The sequence below is a fragment of the Aquarana catesbeiana genome, linkage group LG03 (genome assembly GCF_042186555.1).
Source record: "Aquarana catesbeiana isolate 2022-GZ linkage group LG03, ASM4218655v1, whole genome shotgun sequence".
Classification (NCBI taxonomy): Eukaryota; Metazoa; Chordata; class Amphibia; order Anura; family Ranidae; genus Aquarana; species Aquarana catesbeiana.
In genome coordinates, this window is record NC_133326.1 from 633,363,184 (window position 1) to 633,382,477 (window position 19,294).

At 41.8% G+C, this 19,294-nt stretch overlaps 1 protein-coding gene across 4 annotated transcripts in view; it reads left to right on the forward strand.

The window, feature by feature from the left end:
- The window catches only part of TECR (trans-2,3-enoyl-CoA reductase), a 79,638-nt gene that overhangs the window by 46,740 nt on the left and 13,604 nt on the right, over positions 1 to 19,294 (forward strand). For 2 of the 4 annotated variants that reach the window (XM_073622489.1, XM_073622487.1), the window contains 5 exons: positions 11,036 to 11,151; positions 12,080 to 12,185; positions 14,115 to 14,187; positions 17,205 to 17,248; positions 18,468 to 18,537. In XM_073622489.1, coding sequence (XP_073478590.1) covers positions 11,036 to 11,151; positions 12,080 to 12,185; positions 14,115 to 14,187; positions 17,205 to 17,248; positions 18,468 to 18,537 — 409 coding nt within the window. The remainder of the gene's footprint in view (positions 1 to 11,035; positions 11,152 to 12,079; positions 12,186 to 14,114; positions 14,188 to 17,204; positions 17,249 to 18,467; positions 18,538 to 19,294) is intronic. The other 2 variants (XM_073622490.1, XM_073622488.1) reach the window with 1 other exon arrangement.

The window sequence follows — 19,294 nt, forward strand, 5'->3', positions numbered from 1 at the left end:
ATTACAATTATGTTAATTGTATTGTATTCGACTTTTTAATTAATATAATGAATTTAAATGAATATGAATCTATTGTCGGCCATTATCGTCACCTGTAGCTCAAGAAAAGTTCAAGAAAAATGGATCCCTTTAAGTTCTAATGAAATTAAATGTTTTCACGCTGGTCCCTTGCCCTAACGTTGTGTTGTTAAAAATCTTGCTTGCTGCATTTTTGGTCAGTTAAACAAAATGCACCTCCTGGTTGAAAAGCATTGAAAACGCAGCAAGAACACAATAATGCACCCTTGTTCCCTTTTTTTATGCGGTTTTTAAATCACATGGCCTATGAAAAACACACCATAAGCACAGTAAAATCGTGGAAAAATCGCATGCGTTTTTGGTGCCATTTTCGGTACCTTTTTCTTTATCAGTAGAATGCCAGAAACACCATTTTCGGCCGCCGACATTTCATCCACAAGCCATGATGAAGATGGGGATCCTCAGGTTAGCTAAGGTGACCCGATCCACACTCATGCTAAGCTTACCGGAAAGCATGTGACCCCTAATAAGATTGCTCCATGTACAGATTCTTCACAATGGTGACATCAGCATCACAAATGTAGTAATGGTCCCCACAGAAGAATTCAAACCAGCACCGGCACAGAATTGGTAATCCCAAACTCCTCCGTAATTTACACAGACTCCAGTATGTTTTGTTTTAGCCCGCCATCATTGGGGTATTCATACCGAACGTGAAATTAAAGAATCCTCTAAATAGTGCATTGCCATAAAACAAAGTGCTTTATTTAGTTAAAAATTACACTTGCATGTCCACTGGTAAAACAAGCATATAAGCGAGCATGTAAACCCCAAGGTAAACTTCCTCCAATATGGATATATACAGTGCAGTGCTAATCATAAAGGTAAAAAGGATTATAATGATGGTGAATCATTAAAAAAAAATAATCCAATAATAAGAGAACTATTAAACAGTTCATATAAATGAGTCCATAAACTTTGTGATGCCAAATAGTGATGATCAGTCACCCAAAAAACAAAAGGAATCACTGCTGTGAAAGACTTCTGCCACCAAATGCGATATAAGGAGGCTTCCCAGAACATATGGACCCTATTCGGCTTATACCAAATGGGTCATACAGGCAGTCGTGTCTCAACACTTAGGTATAGACGGTTTGCTAGAATCTTCTCCAATGGATCTTATGATGTTAGGAGGAATTATCAACAGCCACCGGAGCCAATTCTTCTCTTTAGTACTCCATTAGGACATAGATCCAAGGAGAAAAGATAGAAGACTGCTCCTGCCCCGGCTCTCCGCTCTTCACTCCAACTCACTGACAGCTTCTGCCGACTCCGCCGCTTTCAGTACCCAAAATGGCCGACAATCGACTGCACGTGCATGGTAGCATGTGTTCTGCCAGCACACACACATACGCTACCACTATTTAGAGCGTTCTTTTATTTCATGTCTGGGATTAATACCCTAATGATGGGCTAAATCAAAACATATTGGAGTCTGTGTAAATTACAGAGGAGTTTGGGATTACCATTTCTATGGCGGTGCCGGTTTTGAATTCTGCTGTGAGGACCATCGCTACATTTGCAATGCTGGTGTCACCACTGTAAAGAACGTGTACATGGACCACTCTTAGTAGGGGTCACATGCTTTCCAGTAAGCTTAGCATGAGAGGGGATGGTGTCACCTTGGCTATCCTGATCCCTGTCTTCATCAAGGCTTGTGGGACTACAAATCTTGACTCAACTGTCTTTCTTAGGACTTTCAGCTGTTTATTTAATTTTAGTCACACATTTCTTTAATATTATGCACTGTAATATTGATTATTTAATGATAGTAACAAATTATTTATTAGAGCGATGCACTGTTAGATTTGTAGTATTAAGTGTCGGGTATCAGGACATGGTGTACAGCTGCCGTTTACACAATCCTTCACCATTAGCACAAGTTTAGCACGTTTTTACTGTTACCTGGTCTTACCGGGACTGAAGCTGTAGTTTTAGGCACTGTACCTGCTTTCTGCTGCCAATAACATATGAAGATGAGGCTGCTCCAGTTGTAGATGTCGTGTTGGTGTTACAGTGCCTTGAAAAAGTATTTATTCCCCTTTAAAATTTTCCATATTGTGTCATGTTACAACCAAAAACGTAAATGTATTTTTTTTGGATTTTATGTAATAGACCAACACAAAGTGGCACATACTTGTGAAGTGGAAGGAAAATTTATAAATGGTTTTCACAATTTTTTACAAATAAATGTGAAATGTGTGGCATGCATTTGTATTCAGCCCCCTTTACTCTGATACCCCCAACTAAAATCTAGTGGAACAAATTGCCTTCAGAAGTCACCTAATTGGTGAATAAGAGTCCACATGTATGTAATTTAAACTCAGTATAAATACAGATGTTCTGTGAAGCCCTCAGAGGTTTGTTGGAGAACCTTAGTGAACAAACAGTATCATGAAGGCCAAGGAGCACACCAGACAGGTCAGAGATAACGTTGTGGAAGTTTGAAGCAGGGTTAGGTTATAAAAATATATCCCAAGCTTTGAACATCTCATTGAGCACTTTTCAATCGATCATCCAAAAATGGAAAGCATATGGCACAATTGCAAACCTACCAAGACATATGGCCATCCACCTAAACTGACAGGCCGGGCAAGGAGAGCATTAATCAGAGAAGCAGCCCAAGAGGCCCATGGTAACTCTGTAGAAGATGCAGAGATCCACAGCTCAGGTGGAAGAATCTGTCCACAGAACAACTATTAGTCGCGCACTCCACAAATATGGCCTTTATGGAAGAGTGGCTAAAAGAAAGCCATAAGAAGTGCCATTTTCAACCTGCGAGAAGCCATGTGGGGGACACGGCAAACCTGTGGAAGAAGGTGCTCTGGTCAGATGAGACCAAAATTTGAACTTTTTGGCCTAAAAGCAAGACGCTATGTGTGGCGGAAAACTAACACTGCACATCACCCTGAACACACCATCCCCACTGTGAAACGTGGTGGTAGCCGCATAATGTTGTGGGGATACTTTTCTTCAGCAGGGACAGGAAAGCTGGTCAGAGTTGATGGGAAGATGGATTGAACAAATACAGGGCAATCTTAGAAGAAAATCTGTCAAAGTCTGCAAAAGATTTGAGACTGGGGTGGAGGTTCACCTTCCAGTAGGACAACGACCACTAAATCTACAGTCAGACCTACAATGGAATTGGTTAGATGAAAGCATATTCATGTGTTAGAATGGCCCATTCAAAGTCCAGACCTGAATCCAATTGAGAATCTGGCAGGACTTGAAAATTGCTGTTCACAGGCGCTCTCCATCCAATCTGACAGAGCTTGATCTATTTTGCAAAGAAGAATGGGTAAAAATTACACTCTCTAGATGTGCAAAGCTGGTAGAGACATCCCCAAAAAAGACTTGCAGCTGTAATTGAAGCAAAAGGTGGTTCTATTATTGACTCGGGGGAGCTGAATACAAATGCACGCCGCACTTTTCACATAGCACCGGTATTTATTTGTAAAAAATGTGTAAAAAAATTTTAAAGCCATTTATCATTTTTCTTCCACTTCACAATTATGTGCCACTTTGTGTTGGTCTATCACATAATATCCCAATAAAATACATTTACATTTTTTGGTTGTAACATGAAAAATATTTGAAAAATTTCAAGGGGTATGAGTTCTTTTTCAAGGCACTATATGTGTGCCAGGTTTATACCTTCCAAGCAGTGGAAGAAGCAGCACCTGCTGAGTGTGCAGAGAAAAGATGCAGTAGTAAGGGGTCAGATAACTTGAGTTCCTTTTTGACATTTTTTTTTTGTCATCGATCTCTTTAATGTCTAATCACTGTGCTTGGCGTCCTGCCTGCTATGTGATTTGTAGCTGTTTGGAACAGACCGATCAGAAACATACATGGAATTCTGGGAGCTTGTGCCTCAGCAAACCTGGTGAGACATGTTGGGGGTTGTTTATGAAAACTGCAACTGAGTAAAAATAGCTGCACCATCTTTGATTTGCAAAATTCAAACACATCCAGCTACGTTTTTAGATTTTGAAAGAATTTAAATATTTAAAATTTTAATTAGAATTTTTAAAGTGTTTTTAGGAATCTTTTTTTTATTTTTCTTCCTTTTTTTTAGTTTTGTAAAGTTTATTGACAGTGGTTACACCAGACTGGTAATGAAGGAAAATCTTCAATGAGAACACAGACAACAATAGAAAACTGACTAAAAGGAGAAAGGAAATGCAATATTGGGACTTTAAATGAGGATAGTGGGGCCATTCAAAACCCCTCCTCCATCCCGGTTCAATATTAAAGTAAAAAAGAGAACAGATGCGGGACTTTGAATGAGGCTTACCGGAGCAAAAGTATAACTTGAGTAAAATAGTGTTTTTTAAAAAATATTTAAAAAAAAAATACATAAATTCATATATTTTACATATTTAGGAACATAGCTCTATAATGATCATTTGTATTCCATCATAAAATACATTCCAACAAGGACTTCTTTGCAAACATATGAGGATATAGGTAAATGAAAAAATAATAATAAATCAATAAATATGTGACACAAAAAAGTGTCACTGGAAAAAAGTATCAGAATCAAAAATACAATAAAATTGGAACGTCCATACATAGTTGATAATTGTGTACACATAACGGTAGTTGTAAGCTCTATGCGTTTCGGGACCTTATAGCCACTCATCAGGAGCAAAACCGTAGTGACTACCTATGAATAGGGGAAACAGCAGTATTTTAAGTAGTTTGAAAAACAAGAGGGCAAATGTAAAACATGAAATCCCACATTATTACACTAAGACCATAGACTTACAAATACATCTGCGCAATGGCGGTACAGCCCTGAATGTCAAGCCAGCCAGTAATGCCAAGAACCGAAGCTGAGGGAGCGTGTCCGGGCGGCGAAGCCAGCGCAGAGAAACCCCCAGATTGGGTTAGCGCATGGGAAATAAATGTATAGGGGTGGTAAAGGTGACCTCGAAGAAGGGGGGAAAAACCCTGAAAAACAAATGTACTGAGTGAGTAAATATAGTGTACAGGGGGTAAGAAAGGGTGAAAAACAATTGAGGATGAAATGGGATAGAGAGAGTTAAGAGGAAGAGAGGAGGAAGGAGAGAAAGTGAAGAGAGAGTTAGAATAAAAGAATGAAACCTGGGAGAAAAATCAGGGCAGTCAAAGGAATAGCCAGAGGGAAAGGATGGCAGAACAGGGAAGAAAGAGGTGAATGAGGAAAAGGTGAAAGGAAACATACCTGCTAAGATGTGAATAAGGACATGAATGCCAAAAAGCGTGTAGTTGCGTGGAATGGTAGATGGGGGAAGACCGGAGTGTGAGACCCTGCACTAGGAGAAGCCAATGCGGGGAGCGCCGCCACAGATCCACCCCCAACGTCAAGCACCAGCAACCTAAAGGGAGCCGGTAAGCGCCACGACCCTGCCAGTTAACCAGCCAAACTGGCCAGCCATGAGCATCATACCAAGCCCACCAAGTGCTGTAGATGGAGAAACAAGCAGCCGCTATATAGGCGCCACGAGGACACTGAACAGCCGGCGCAAGAGGCATGACGTCGACGCGCAGTGGAGGAGACCCCGCCCGCCCCACATCAGAACAAGGCAGAGGGGGAATCCCCAGTGCGTGTCGCAGCTCCGGGACATGACAGAAAGGACAAGGCATAGGACAAACAGCGGCCAATACCACCAGTGCGCACACATAATATGTAAAATCAAATTGTCAAAGGACAAAACACATGAAATAACATCCTAATGATTGATTCTATATGGGGACAATCAGAGTATATGATTGGGAGGTTCAAAGTAAAAAATAAAATAAATGGATAATAAATGAAAAATAAGTTAAATTAGTAGTGTATTAATTGATAGTGCGACCATGTGCCTCCATCCCTAATTATTTGATTAAAAGTCCTGCATCTGTTCTCTTTTTTAATAGAAAACTGACATGCATCCCAGCTTTCTCTTAGGGCCCTTTCACACTGGGGCGGTTTGCAGGCGCTATTGCACTAATAGCGCCTGCAATCCGACCCGAAACAGCCGCTGCTGTCTCTCCAATGTGAAAGCCCTGAGGGCTTTCACACTGGAGTGGTGCGCTGGCAGGACGGGAGAAAAAGTCCTGCTAGCAGCATCTTCGGAGCGGTGATGGAGCGGAGTATACACTGCAGAGGCACTTTGCGCTGGTTTTTAACCCTTTCTCGGGGGCCGCGGGGCAGTTTTACACGAATACCGACGGTAAAGCGCCGCTAAACAATAGCGGTGCTTTACCGCCGACCCCACCCCAGTGTGAAAGGGGCCTTACTCTACTAAATAATACTGTTTGTTTTTTTTTTTTTTTTTTCCATGACCGTTAAAGCAGAGCTAAACAAAAAAAAAAAAAATCAGTTACATTCCCGACATGCTGGGCATGCTAACTGTCCCATTGGTTGTGCTCTCAACTGAACTGTGAAATCATCAAACGGCTGGAGTCATAACTGAGTTTTATATCACACAGGGGCTAAGATGGCTGCTTCCTTGGCTGAGAAAGATAGGAGGGTTTAGTTCTGCTTTAAAGTGATTGTAAAGCCTCAAGGTAAGGTTTTTTTTCACCTTAATTCTATGCATTAAGGTAAAAGAACCTTCTGTGCTGCAGCTGTCCCCCAAACCCCCCCTTTTCTTACCTGAGCCCATCCGATCCATTGATGTGCATGTGCGCAGCGGCTCCAGCCGCTGTCTCTCTCCTTACTGGACAGATTGATAGCAGCAGGAGCCATGGTCTTTCATGTCCTGATTAGAAATTAGCCTGCCTGTGTTGCGCCCCTTTTTACCATATTCCTACAATTGTAACATTTTAAAGAGGCTTTCCACCCACTTTTACAACTTGGCCTTAAAGTAAGACCAAAAACACCTTGTTTTTGGATAACTATTTTCTTTTTTTTTTTCTTACCTTTTTTGAAGTACATGGTGTACTTCTGTTTTAGCTTGGCCACGGCGCAGTGCATCATTTTCTCTTCTGCAGTGAGCCCTCCTCCCCCGCTGCCTTCTGGGACCTGTGTGTGTCCCAGAAGACGATGGGGCCATTCAGAAAGTGCTGTGCGACTCGCGCATGCGCAGTAGGAAACCGGCTGTGAAGCCTCTACTGCTGGTCTCCCTTAGTTACAATGGCAGCGCCTGCACTTGATCCGATCGACGAATTGGCCTCAGGGATCGACATCGTGGGCTCCCTGGACAGGTAGGTGTCCTTATTGAGCTACAGCTCAAACTTTTTTGAGGGTGGAACTCCGCTTTAATGTGATGCCTACGTTTGCATGTGTACAAAAAACTTCAATTGCGTCGAATAAACATAACAGTTAATTGGAAAGATGCGGAGTGTATATTTTTGTGTCTGTTCCCTACTGCAGTAGTTATTATTTTGGAACCACTAATCAATATGAGGATAGGCGTTGCCTATTTATCAAATTTCCAGAACACTTGCAACTGCCAGCCTCGCAATGCCTCATGGGAAATGTAGTTGCCACAGGTTGCCCACTCCTGTACCTATTTACAAGAAGAGGGGGAAAAAGAGGGACTTTTTATGAGGTGTGTATCGTACATATATAAGTATATATCCATATATAACAAAAAATGAGTACATAAAAATAAATGTTTATTTGTATAATAACATTCCAGCCAAAAATAGTACAGATTGAAAACATAGGTCAGATAAATGCATACAGCAGTATTACATTAGAACCATAGTAATCATAGTAATATATTGGTAGGGACTGTTAGTGAAAAGGAAAAAAAACCATAATGGAGATGACTTATGAACATTGGTGACCAATAGTAGATAATGGTTCTATGAGTTCATAATAATTAGGATGCAATCTTTATCATTTTTATCTATGCGTTTCGTGAAATATTCACTTCCTCAGGAGCGGGGGCAATTCATGTATCTCTAAAAAATATATGTATAAACAGCAAATAAATCTAGATGGTCACAATTTTACAAAAAAAAGTTAATAGTATTACTATAAAAAAAACAAGACCAAACAAAAAATAGTAACCTTCAGGGGTGAATTTACTGATCAACTTAGACTGCACATATGGCGTAGACAGCCATGGGTCTGCTTGGGGCATCTAGCCCGGGAACTGTGGGAGCTAAACCCAAAACAGGTCAGATGGTAGACAGTGGGCTGCAGAGGAGCTGCAAATCTCCAAAGGAGAGTTCTTAGTGACCCACAAAGGGTCCTAAAAAATGTGTGTTGATTTTATAATTTTTTTTTTAAAATAGGTAACTTTATCTATGTGTAATCAAACTGCCAATACAGTTCAGGACCAAAAACGGAGGAAGGAAACACTCAAAAGTGAATGAGGTGGTAGAGTGTAAAAAAAACTCGTAGCATGTGCAGTGGATACTAATAGTAGGTATAAGTGTATATAACTCATTACAATGGTGAAAGAAAGGTGTGAACGAAAAATGTAGAAGCCAAAAAAAATGGTGAGGATGGTGAAATACAACACACCAATTTGGAAGTGAATCAAATTAATTGTAAAGGAGATTTAAATACAGAAACTCTAAATACTAGTTGGTTTATGTAAAGGAAATTTGTAAGTTCTGTATATAATTGTATTCTATTTTGTGTGTATTGCACACTGCCCTCTCTGTGCACATGGCACTAATAATATTTTCAGTACATGTTTGCATTCTTTCGAGTCCTGATTAGAGTAAGCCTGCCTATGTAACGCCCCTTGTTACCATAAACGTACAATTGTAATATTAATGTGATACCTACGTAATCATGTGTATAAAAACCTTCAATTGCATCATAATAAGGCAGAACAGTTATTTGGAAAGATGCTGAGCGTATCTTTTGTGTCTGTTCCCTACTGCAGTAGTTATTATTAATTTGGAACCACTAATCAATATGAGGATAGGAGTTGCCTATCTATAAATTCCCATGTCAGTTTACCTAAAGTACTCAAATGTGTCCATGGTCTGGAATATAGGGGTTGATTTACTAAAACTGAAGAGTGCAAAATCTGGTGCAGCTCTGCATAGAAACCAATCAGCTTCCAGGTTTTATGGTCAAAGCTTAATTGAATAAGTTAAAGTTAGAAGTTGATTGGCTACCATGCACAGCTGGGCCAGATTTTGCACTCTCCAATTTTAGTAAATCAACCCCATAGTGTCAACAAGCGCCAGGAAGATTGCAGGATCCACTACTGATGAGGGGATATATAGATATATATATATATATATATATATATATATATATATATATATATATATATATATATATATATATATATATATATATATATATATATATATATATAATTATAAAAATATCTCACACTCACCACGTCACCCAGACCAGAGGGTAACTCCCAGCGTCACGCAGGTGTTCCCATTAAGGAGGTGCGTCATCACCTGGTCGGCAGGACCAATCGGGCGTATGGCGCCAAATACATTTTCATTTTCCTTAACAGTCCCTACCAATATACCATTATGATTACTATGGTTCTAGTGTAATACTGCTGTATGCATTTATCTGACCTATGTTTTCAATCTGTACTATTTTTGGCTTGAATGTATTATACAAATAAACATTTTGTTTTTATGTACTCGTTTTTTTTTTTTTTTTGTTTGTTTATATATGGATATATACTTATATATGTACTATACTTACCATTGGTTGCACACCTCATATAAAGTCCCACTTTTTCCCCCTCTTTTTGTATTGCTTAACAGGGATGGAGGCCTACTACCATACGGCCTCATATAAAGTCCCACAACTTCCCCCATTGTCCTGTACCTATTTAGTTTAGCTTGTCACAGCTAACTTGAGAAGGAAGGCCTCTCAGCTCTGACTTCGCTACATGACTACGTGTTTATAGCACGTGCTGTGTCCCCACTCCATAGTATGCATAACAGGTAAGTGACAGTCTTGTAGAAAGTAGAATATGTAAACAAACTGCAGGGTGTCTGTTATTTGATGCTGTTATGTACACTTGCCAAAGAGGGGGCTGTTAGCTCAAGGTCGGGAAAATGGACCAGAGCAGCAACTGTCAAGTCACCTCTGACCCTTTGCTCCAAAGAGTCGGGCATAAACAAAGTAAGGGCTTGTGTCGGTGGGCATTGTTTTTCTGCATTTGGAACACGTGTCAAATGCAGGTTATCAATATCCATGACATGACAGTTAAGAGGCTGTGTATGAATTGTTTACTGCTGCTTTCTTCGGATGCTGTTTTTCCTATTGAAGTGTGTTCTAAACTGCAGGCAAAGCCTGTCAAACACAGCCTTTTATTGAATGCTGAATGTTGAATGATGTTTGCCATTCTAATGGATGCATTTGCTTTTAAATCACAAATGCAGTCCTCAATAAGAACACCCGTCAACCTGATCCCTAAGTAAAGCCAAGTAATGAAGCAAATAAAAATCCTTCGTATAATTGAATATTCAAATAAGTTTACTCATAACTGATTCTCTTTAAAGCAGAACTACACTGCATCTTAACACCAAAAATACTATTTAAATCATTTCTGATATTCAAAGCAAAGTCTTCTATCCATCTCCATGCTTTATTTTGCTGAGAAGTTACTTTAACCCCCCCCTAGCATTTCTTTTCATGCCCAACTTAAACAAGGGCCAATTATTCGTGTAGCATTTACTTCCTGGAATCCACTTGCCCTTAGCTCAGGCATGCAAGTAGGAAGGTTTGCTTAGCTTGGAAAACTCCTCCTGAAGACTCCTGGCATGTATGACATAATTTGCCTAGGTCTGGAAACCAGGAAGTAACTGAAGAAATGGGGGGAAAAAAGTTATAACCAGTAAATATGATAAACCTTCTACGACTGCTAGCAGCATACAGATTACAAATTGTCAATGTTGTTTGAGAGAATAAAGTTCTGCTTTAAATGAGAAAACGGACACCCGGGGTGTGATTGGTGTTTATAAGCAACAACGTCAGAGTAAAGATTTATATTACCCTGCAATGTCTGCAGCATGTCTTGATTCTTTTGCTTGCTTTCAGGTATTCCTGACAGAGTATGCTGGACCTCTCATCATCTATTTACTTTTCTACTTCCGTGTCCCCTTTATATATGGTCCCAAATATGACTTCATCACTAGCCGGCACTCCGTTGTTCAGTGAGTATTCTATGTAGATTATATAAACAGTAGTCAGCTTGCTGTTTCAAACTTGACTCTCTCCTTTTATCTCCAATGCTTGTCAGGCGCCAGCCCCTCGGGAGCATCCCCGCTTTGCTATTTCACTTCAAGAAGTAATGAACGTGCTGCACACCTACACCATCACTAATGTAACACCAACTTTAATGCAACAAATGGGGGATTCACAATGCATTGCCTCACCTGTCCACCTCCTGCTCCAACACGCTTCACCCTACAGAAGTTTTCATCATGGTGATGAAACGAGGTGGACAGGTGCGGCTATGCAATGTGAAACCTCTATTTGTTGCATTAAAGCTGGTTTTACATTAGTGATGATGTCCCTGTACAGCCCGTTCATTTCTTCTACTCTATGCAGAATGACAGTCTCCTGACAGCATAGCCATAGAACTGCCATGGGTATATAGTTGGGCAGAACCATCTAATAAAACTTATTATTATTATTCTTATGCTGTTTTATATGAAAGTAAGCTGAATGATTCAGCTGCTTAGCTTCACGCTTCCCACTGTGCACACAAAAGGAAAGTGATGGGAGGAGAAGGAGCATTGTGTGAGGGAGGGGAGGAACTGTCAGTGCAGACCCTGGGCTGTATGAGGGAGAAGCTCTCAGCTCAAAGCATTGCAGCCAGCAACCCCACTCGGGCCCCCCGACAGTGGTGGAACGCCAGGGCTCAGTCGCAAGTGCGACATTTGTGACCCTGGTAGTTCCGCCACTGCTGCAGGGCTGTTTTCTATGTAGAGAATATAGTTACTCTAGGGAAAGAGACCATATAGAAGATCCAAATCATGAGCTTTTGTATGGACATATTGGAGAAGAATTTAGAAATGTTATCTTGCCTGTGTGTGGCTTACCTTTTTTTATTTTTTTTATTTTTTATTTTTTTTCCAGCCTAGCCTGTATCTGCCATTCATTTCACTACATAAAACGTCTACTGGAAACTCTGTTTGTACATCGGTTTTCTCATGGTACAATGCCGCTGCGGAACATCTTTAAGGTAATTGCTCTTAATGTTTGTGGATCACAGATAACACATGCAAATACACAGTCCGCAAATTGCTGGTTACACTTTTCAGACAGACGTCTGACTTTGCAGGACGACCCAACGTATTTCTCCCACCCTGCACATGTAACTGCTTATTTCTTGTCTGTTGAGGGACACAGGAATTCTAGCGAACAAAAAAATTGCAGGCAAGCCCAGGATAACCTCCCCTACTCCCAGCATGCTTGTTTCAGGACTGCCCCAGGATTTGCTTTTTGATTAGGTTCCTCGGTGACTTGTTCTTTCTGCTGGTTGAACCCATTCTTTGTTGACCACATTAGGTTGTGGATTCTTTCTTCCCTTTAAGGGAATTTATCATTCCAAACAAACGGCAACTGCCCCAACCTATAACAGACCTTAACAGCAAGGAGCACATGGAAGGGAAACGCATGATAAACAAAAACAAAGAAAAAATCCCAGCTCAACTTACCAACCAGTTCATGTTAAATACAGGGGTTTAGTTTACACACATTTGAAAACGCATGCGTAAGCTGCAGAGGCCGCGACTAGGCACCCCAGTGTTATCTGCAGTCCTAACTCTATAAATTTATCATTTACCTGTTTTAGTGGGTTCTGGGTGATCAGCTTTTTGCTTGATTCAGGTTGTGAGGCTGCTCCCATATGGAGTTATCCTCCCCTGACAGTGACCCTTCTCTTCCGGTCTTAAAGTTGTATTAATCCCAAAAACAAAAATGTAATAACCCCTTACCGCCTCCTCCTGACCCTTTAAGAGCTGCTAGAGAAGAGTATTCGGGTCATATGACCGCTGTAATTGGCTGTCACAGCGGTCACATGATCGGAAAGCTCCTGATTGTAAGTAAGCTTCGGGTGCTTTCCGATCCCCCGCTGGTAGCATGCAGGGAAGAGCTTAAAGTGTTTGTAACCCTAAAAAAAAAAGGGGGGGGGGTGTCCTGTTCCCTTAAAGCATGTTGTACAACACAGTGCTTGCGCTGTGTAATTTGGCCCCCTGTATCACCTGAAATACCTGGCTGATCCTGCCTGGTTCTGCCCTCCCCCTGTAAACTGACCACAGTTTATTATGGCTGCTGAGCCCTGACAACGTGATTGGTTTACGGGCCTCCATCATCCGCAGCTCTCCTCTTTTCTCTCCTCTGTCCTCTCCCACCTCCCCCCTCTGCCTGTCAGCTTGGTCCGCTCCCTGATCCTCCCCTCCTGCTGCTTTAATAACTGTGTAATGTCCCTACAATCCACTCTGGTAACAATACTGTATGTGCTCCACTGTATGTCCTTTATTTAAAAAAAAGCCGTTATCTACTTTATTTCAGAGCGCCTCCCGGTTCCTCTAACAGACCATCTTTTCTAGCAAAAGTGGCAGTTAGGGTTAAGACAAGCCATTTAACTGTGACAGGGGTGCTTACAATGACCAACTTTTATTTAATTATGTGAAACCTTTATCCCAAAGAAAGTAAACATTTCTGCTTATAAAGTGTTAGCTGGAGTTCAGCTTCAATTTGTTAGTAAAGTTCTTCTAAATCTGCTAGTCTAACACTACCCTTCCCCCAGACTGACAATGCTGCTGTCCAGAGGTGTCTGTATAACTGCATCATGCAAGTTAGTGTAGGTATCAATGAGTCCGGTAAATTTGTCGCCACCATATATTTTAATCAAAGAATACAAAGCTTCCTCTGATTGGCCAAAGTGGAGAGGCAGGCAGATGACGTCATGATTTCCGCCTCGGCCAGTCAGTGGAAACCTTATATAACAGCCACTCAGGTAATCGACGCATAATCATGTGTTACAGCAGTGATTTGAGATTTGAATGGCTAAACAACATTCTTACTCCAGCTGCTAAAATTTTATAAGAAATGTTTTAGCTTTATTATTTACTGGAAGATGTTCCCCTAAACCTATTGTGTGTTGCAGAACTGTATGTATTACTGGGGCTTTGCTGCTTGGATGGCGTACTACATCAATCACCCACTTTATACACCTCCAGGTGAGTGTCTATACATTACCACTCTGTGATTCCATGCGTTTAGTAAAAATACAAATCATCCTCCTATTCTCTTAGGCGCTCTGACCAGCTGTTGCACTCTGATGTCATCAAATACAATGCAGGACCAATAGTTCTGCATTGTCTTTGAGGACAGAAAGGGCCTGCCCACAATCCAGAGTATCAAAGAGAAGAGCGGAGTGCCAGTGATAGGGGAAAGACTAAGGAAAGGATTACAGCCTTTTCCTCTAGACCAGGGGTCTCCAAACTTTCCAAACAGGGGGCCAGTTTACTGCCCTTCATACTTTAGGGGGGGCCAGACTGTGGCTATTGGGAGTAGAAAAGGTCCCTACGTCAGCAAGAAAAAACATTGCCCCATTGATGTCAGTGGCAAGAATTGTGCTTCATCGTTGGTGTCATTGAGATCAAATGTTGGTGTCATTAGTAGGAATCCTGCCCCATTTTTGGTGTCATTGGGCCCCATTTTTGGTGTCAGTGGGAGGAATTGTGCCCCATTGTTGGTGTCATTGGGCCCAATTGTTGGTGTCATTGGGAGGAATTGTGTGCCTTCACTGGTCTCAGTGAAGTAGAATTATGCCCCATTGTTTGTAGCAGTGGATGAGATAGTGCCCCAAGGGCTGGATAAAAGCAAGCAAAGGACTGCATCGGGCTCCTGGGCCGCAGTTTGGAGAACGCTGCTCTAGACTTAATGAGCATTTAACATTTGTGGGGGGAGGGGGGCACTGCAAAGGTATTTTTTGTCTTACTCCTGGAATTCAGCTTTAACAGTGTATGTTTGATCACTTTTATCAAACCAAAAGGATCCGTTCTAAGTAAATCTGTTAATAACCTGCCCCCCCTTCTACCTACTGTACCTTCCTATTGACCCATCACTTTGATGAATACATTACTGGCCCAGAGGAACATGTGAAAAAGGAATGTTGGGGAGTGTTGGAATTGGCATGCTTGGGTTTTGGAGAACCTGAGGTGCACCTGAATATATTGAAGGGTCTGTGCAGACAGTTCAGAGTGCTTGCATTTAATTTACCTTAAAGCGGAGCTCCACCCAAAAGGGGGAAGTTCCACTTCAAGTTCTCTCCTCCACCTCCCTCTCTGCAGTCTTCTGGGACACGTCCCAGAAGACTGCCGGACGATTCAGGAGGCACAGCGGGATTCGCACGTGCGCAGTGGGCACCCGGCTGTGAGCTGCAAACTGTCACAGCCGGGTGTCCACAGTTGAGATGCCGTGGACAGGAGACTGGAAGAAGTGATGGCTGGGGTGAGCACATTGCTGGATCATGGGACAGGTGAGTGTCTAATAAAGTCAGCAGCTACAGTTTTTGTAGCTGCTGACTTTTAATAAATATAAAAACAACTGGAGCTCCTCTTTAACACTTCAACACATTCAGAAAAAATACAGGTATTCTTTAAATCAGGGCTCGACAAAACCCAGGCGCCAGGTTGCAATGGCGACTGAAAATTGCATTCTGGCGCCTGGGTTACAGTGCAGTAGCCATCTGGATGCCTGCCACATTGCCCCCCCGCAGGTGCCCAGACTTCGGCCGGGCTGGCCAAAATTGAGGCTGGATAGGCCTGATACATTGAGGCCGGGTACACGCTCCTTTCTGCGAACCAGCGCCCCCTGGTGGGTGATGCTGTGATGAGCACGGCTCGCTCTCACTGCCCGTCCACATCTTCCTAGTTTGACAGCTTGATCGGTCGCCCATTCCGTACCCTTGCTCTGGACAGGGAGTGCTGCCTGTCAGTGCCATTTCAGTGCTGCCTATCAGTGCCACCTGTTGCTGCCATCTCAGTGCCGACTTTCAGTACCATCTTAGTGCTGCCTATCAGAACCACCTTTTGCCATCTCAGTGCTGCCCTTCAGTGTCATCTCAGTATTGCCTATCAGTGCCACCTGTCAGTGCCATCTGTGCTGCCTCTCAGTTCCACCTGTCAGTACAATCTCAGTGCCGTCTGACAGTGCCATCTGAGTGCTCCCTTGATGGTGCCCATCAGTGCCACCTCATCAATGCCCATTAGTGCAGCCTATCAGTGCACATCAGTGAAGAAGAAAAATTACTCTTTTTTTTTTTTGTTTTTCTTGTGGTTTTTTTTTTTTTATTTACAGTCTTTTTTCACTTGGCATCAGGTGTGAGCAATTCTTATTGCCTGACGCCCCAGACATGCACTTCTGGGTGCTGGGCAGCTGATTAAGAAAACTGGCTCTTAATTTTTTTCAGCTGGCTCCTAGATTCTAAGCAAATTTGTCAAGTCCTGCTTTAAATAATCAACATTAATATATCTGTAGGATATAGATGGGAGTGAAAGTTTTTGACTTTATAACAAATAAATCCTCATGGAGTAATATGCTGGGTATAGTTTGTGTAATTAAAAATGGTTTTTCCAGCAAGTACCGTACCATACCATACTTTCTTTAAATGGAAGTCCGCCTTATTTCTAAGTGAGATTTTGGGATATTTAGTTATCAGTTCTTTACTGAACTCAAGTCAGGAAATTTTTCTCCTCTGTCCATCACTGTACTGTAAAAGCTGTGTGTTCTATGAGCTGACCTTCCTGGTTCCTCTCTAGATATGCACATATCTTCACTATATGACCGGGAGTAGTAGGAGACCTTTTTGTTCTAGAGACAACCGTAAATGCTTAGTGGGGTGTACACACTGTTCTTGCCTCACTTCTTCCTAAGGTAGTAAAAAAAAAAAGTGTGGTTCCATCATTCAATTTAGACTTGCTCAATATATTGAGCTTCTACAGCCATTTATCTGCTGGGTGGACTAAACATGGCAGATGAACATTTCATCATTGCTGCAGTAATAGATTATTTTAATAGGTGGTGCCACAGGCAACATCTGTAACTTCAGCTCTATGTCTGGAAAGGACCCCCCCCCCCCCCCCTCTATTATTGCAACTTGTCAGTATTTTGGTTCTAGTTTATCTGTAAATTTGAAGAGGTAAGCATTATGTCCTTAATATAACATGATCCTGTTTTTTATGTTAAACAGCATATGGAGATGAACAGGTGAAAATTGCTGTCATCATATTTCTGGTGAGTATTTATTGGTGCATTTCTCTTTAAGTTGGGGTTATCACACACATGGATGTCAGGGAAAATGAGGTTGGAGAGAATATTCTCTAAAGTGGCATGCCGAAAGGGTAACCAGGGTTGAGCCTTTCCGTCTGGCTTCCATCCACCTCCTATTGCCCCTGCTTTGCTTACGCGCTTACATTTATTGTAAAGTCTCGTTAGAATAAAAAATAACAAACATGTTATACTTACCTGCTCTATGCAGTGGATTTGCACAGAGCAGCCCAGATCCTCCTCTTTTCTGGTCCCTCTTCAGTGCTTCTGGCCCCTCCCTCCTGTCGAGTGCTCCCACAACAAGCAGCTTGCTATGGGGCCATCCAAGCCGAGCTGCAGCTCCCTGTGACCATTCAGACACGGAGCTGCGGTTCAGCTACGCCTCTCTCTCTCCTGATTGGCTCCCGCTGCTGTCAAAGTCAGTTAGCCAATGGCACCACTGCTGTGTCTCAGCCAGTTAGGAGGAAGAGTCCCGGATCGCTGAGGAACTTGTGGCCATCGCTGGATAGAGATGGGGCTCAGGTAAGTATTAGGGGGGCTAAGGGGGGCTGCTGCACATAGAATGCTTTTTATCTTAATGCATAGTATGCATTAAGATAAAAAAAATCTTCGGCCTTTACAACCCCTTTAAGGAAGCCGAGCAGCAGGGGGGAAATATATAGGGAGGATCTTAGTAGGGAAGTAGTGTTTTATTTCTGGTAGAGCTGGATTTTTTGCATGCTGATCTGTTATTGGCCTGTTGCTTTGCTAAGGTGTGAGCCATCACTTCTGGGCACATCATACTTTTCCTGTGCTGTGCATGCACCACTTCATTAGTCTCAGCACCTGACTTTTCCTCTATAACACAGAGGCTTCCTTAGACTTGGCACCGTGGTCTTAACAGTGAATGCAACGCTTCATTAGCCTGGGGGCACCTTACAATTTGTCCTCTACTGTACATGCGGGAGTTTCTCAGGTCACTTACTTTTGTTGACAGCAGTCTTTAGAGAAATCGGAAGTGACCGAGGGTTAGTGGTCACGTGTCCGCAGCAAACTGTAGGGGGGAAAAAATTTATATTTGCATAGCCATTTTTATTCATTAAGCATGTTGATCTAGCTTTTTCATATTTATTAAAGTCTGTTGTTTATGTTGAGTAATGTTGGAAGAGGTAACTTAAATATATAATTTGTCTCTTCTGCTTCTCAGTTTTGTCAGTTGGGTAACTTCTCCATACACATCGCTCTGAGGAACCTGAGGCCAGCTGGTGAGTCTAGAGGTGACATGCTGTCTTCTTATTAAGAGATGAAGCCATTGACTCCCTTCTACTTTGTTACAGGTTACTTTCTTGTTGCCACACTCACTGAATAGATTAATTTCTGTAAGAACTATGTTTGCAGCAGATTTTTCCCTAGATTGCAATATCTGCTACACCTTGGTTAGGTTCTTTGTGGGAGATAAATAATTTAGGGTTATCAAAATATTATACAATTTCTTGGTATTTTTTTTGCTCTCCTCCGGTATGTGTATTTCGTGTTCTATCTTAGCCACCCTGATTACACCCTTACATTTCTTGTTGCATTCTCTATAAAGTCTGCTGATGATGATCCCTCAACTTTGTATTTTTTGAAGACCTCCTTTTTTGCTTTTATATGTATTTTTACATTGGAATTAAGCCATCTAGGACTTTTGTTCAGTCTTTTAAATGTATTACCCAATGGGATGCACTGGCTAATGCCCTTATTTAATATGCTCTTAAAGTGAATCCATCTCTCCTCTGTGTTCCTTGTTCCTAAGATTTTATCCCAATTTGCCTTCTAGCAAGGTTCATAGTTTAGGGAAGTTGGCTCTTTTGAAATTCAGTGTCTTTGTATTCCCCTTGTTTCCTATTTTTGTGATTTTATACTGAAGCCAGTTTGAACTGTGATCGCTGTTTCCCAAATTGCCCCATATATCCTCATCTTTGATCAGGTCTGCATTGTTGGTAATCAGTAGTTCAAATAACGCTTTATTTCTAGTTGGTGCGTCTAACATCT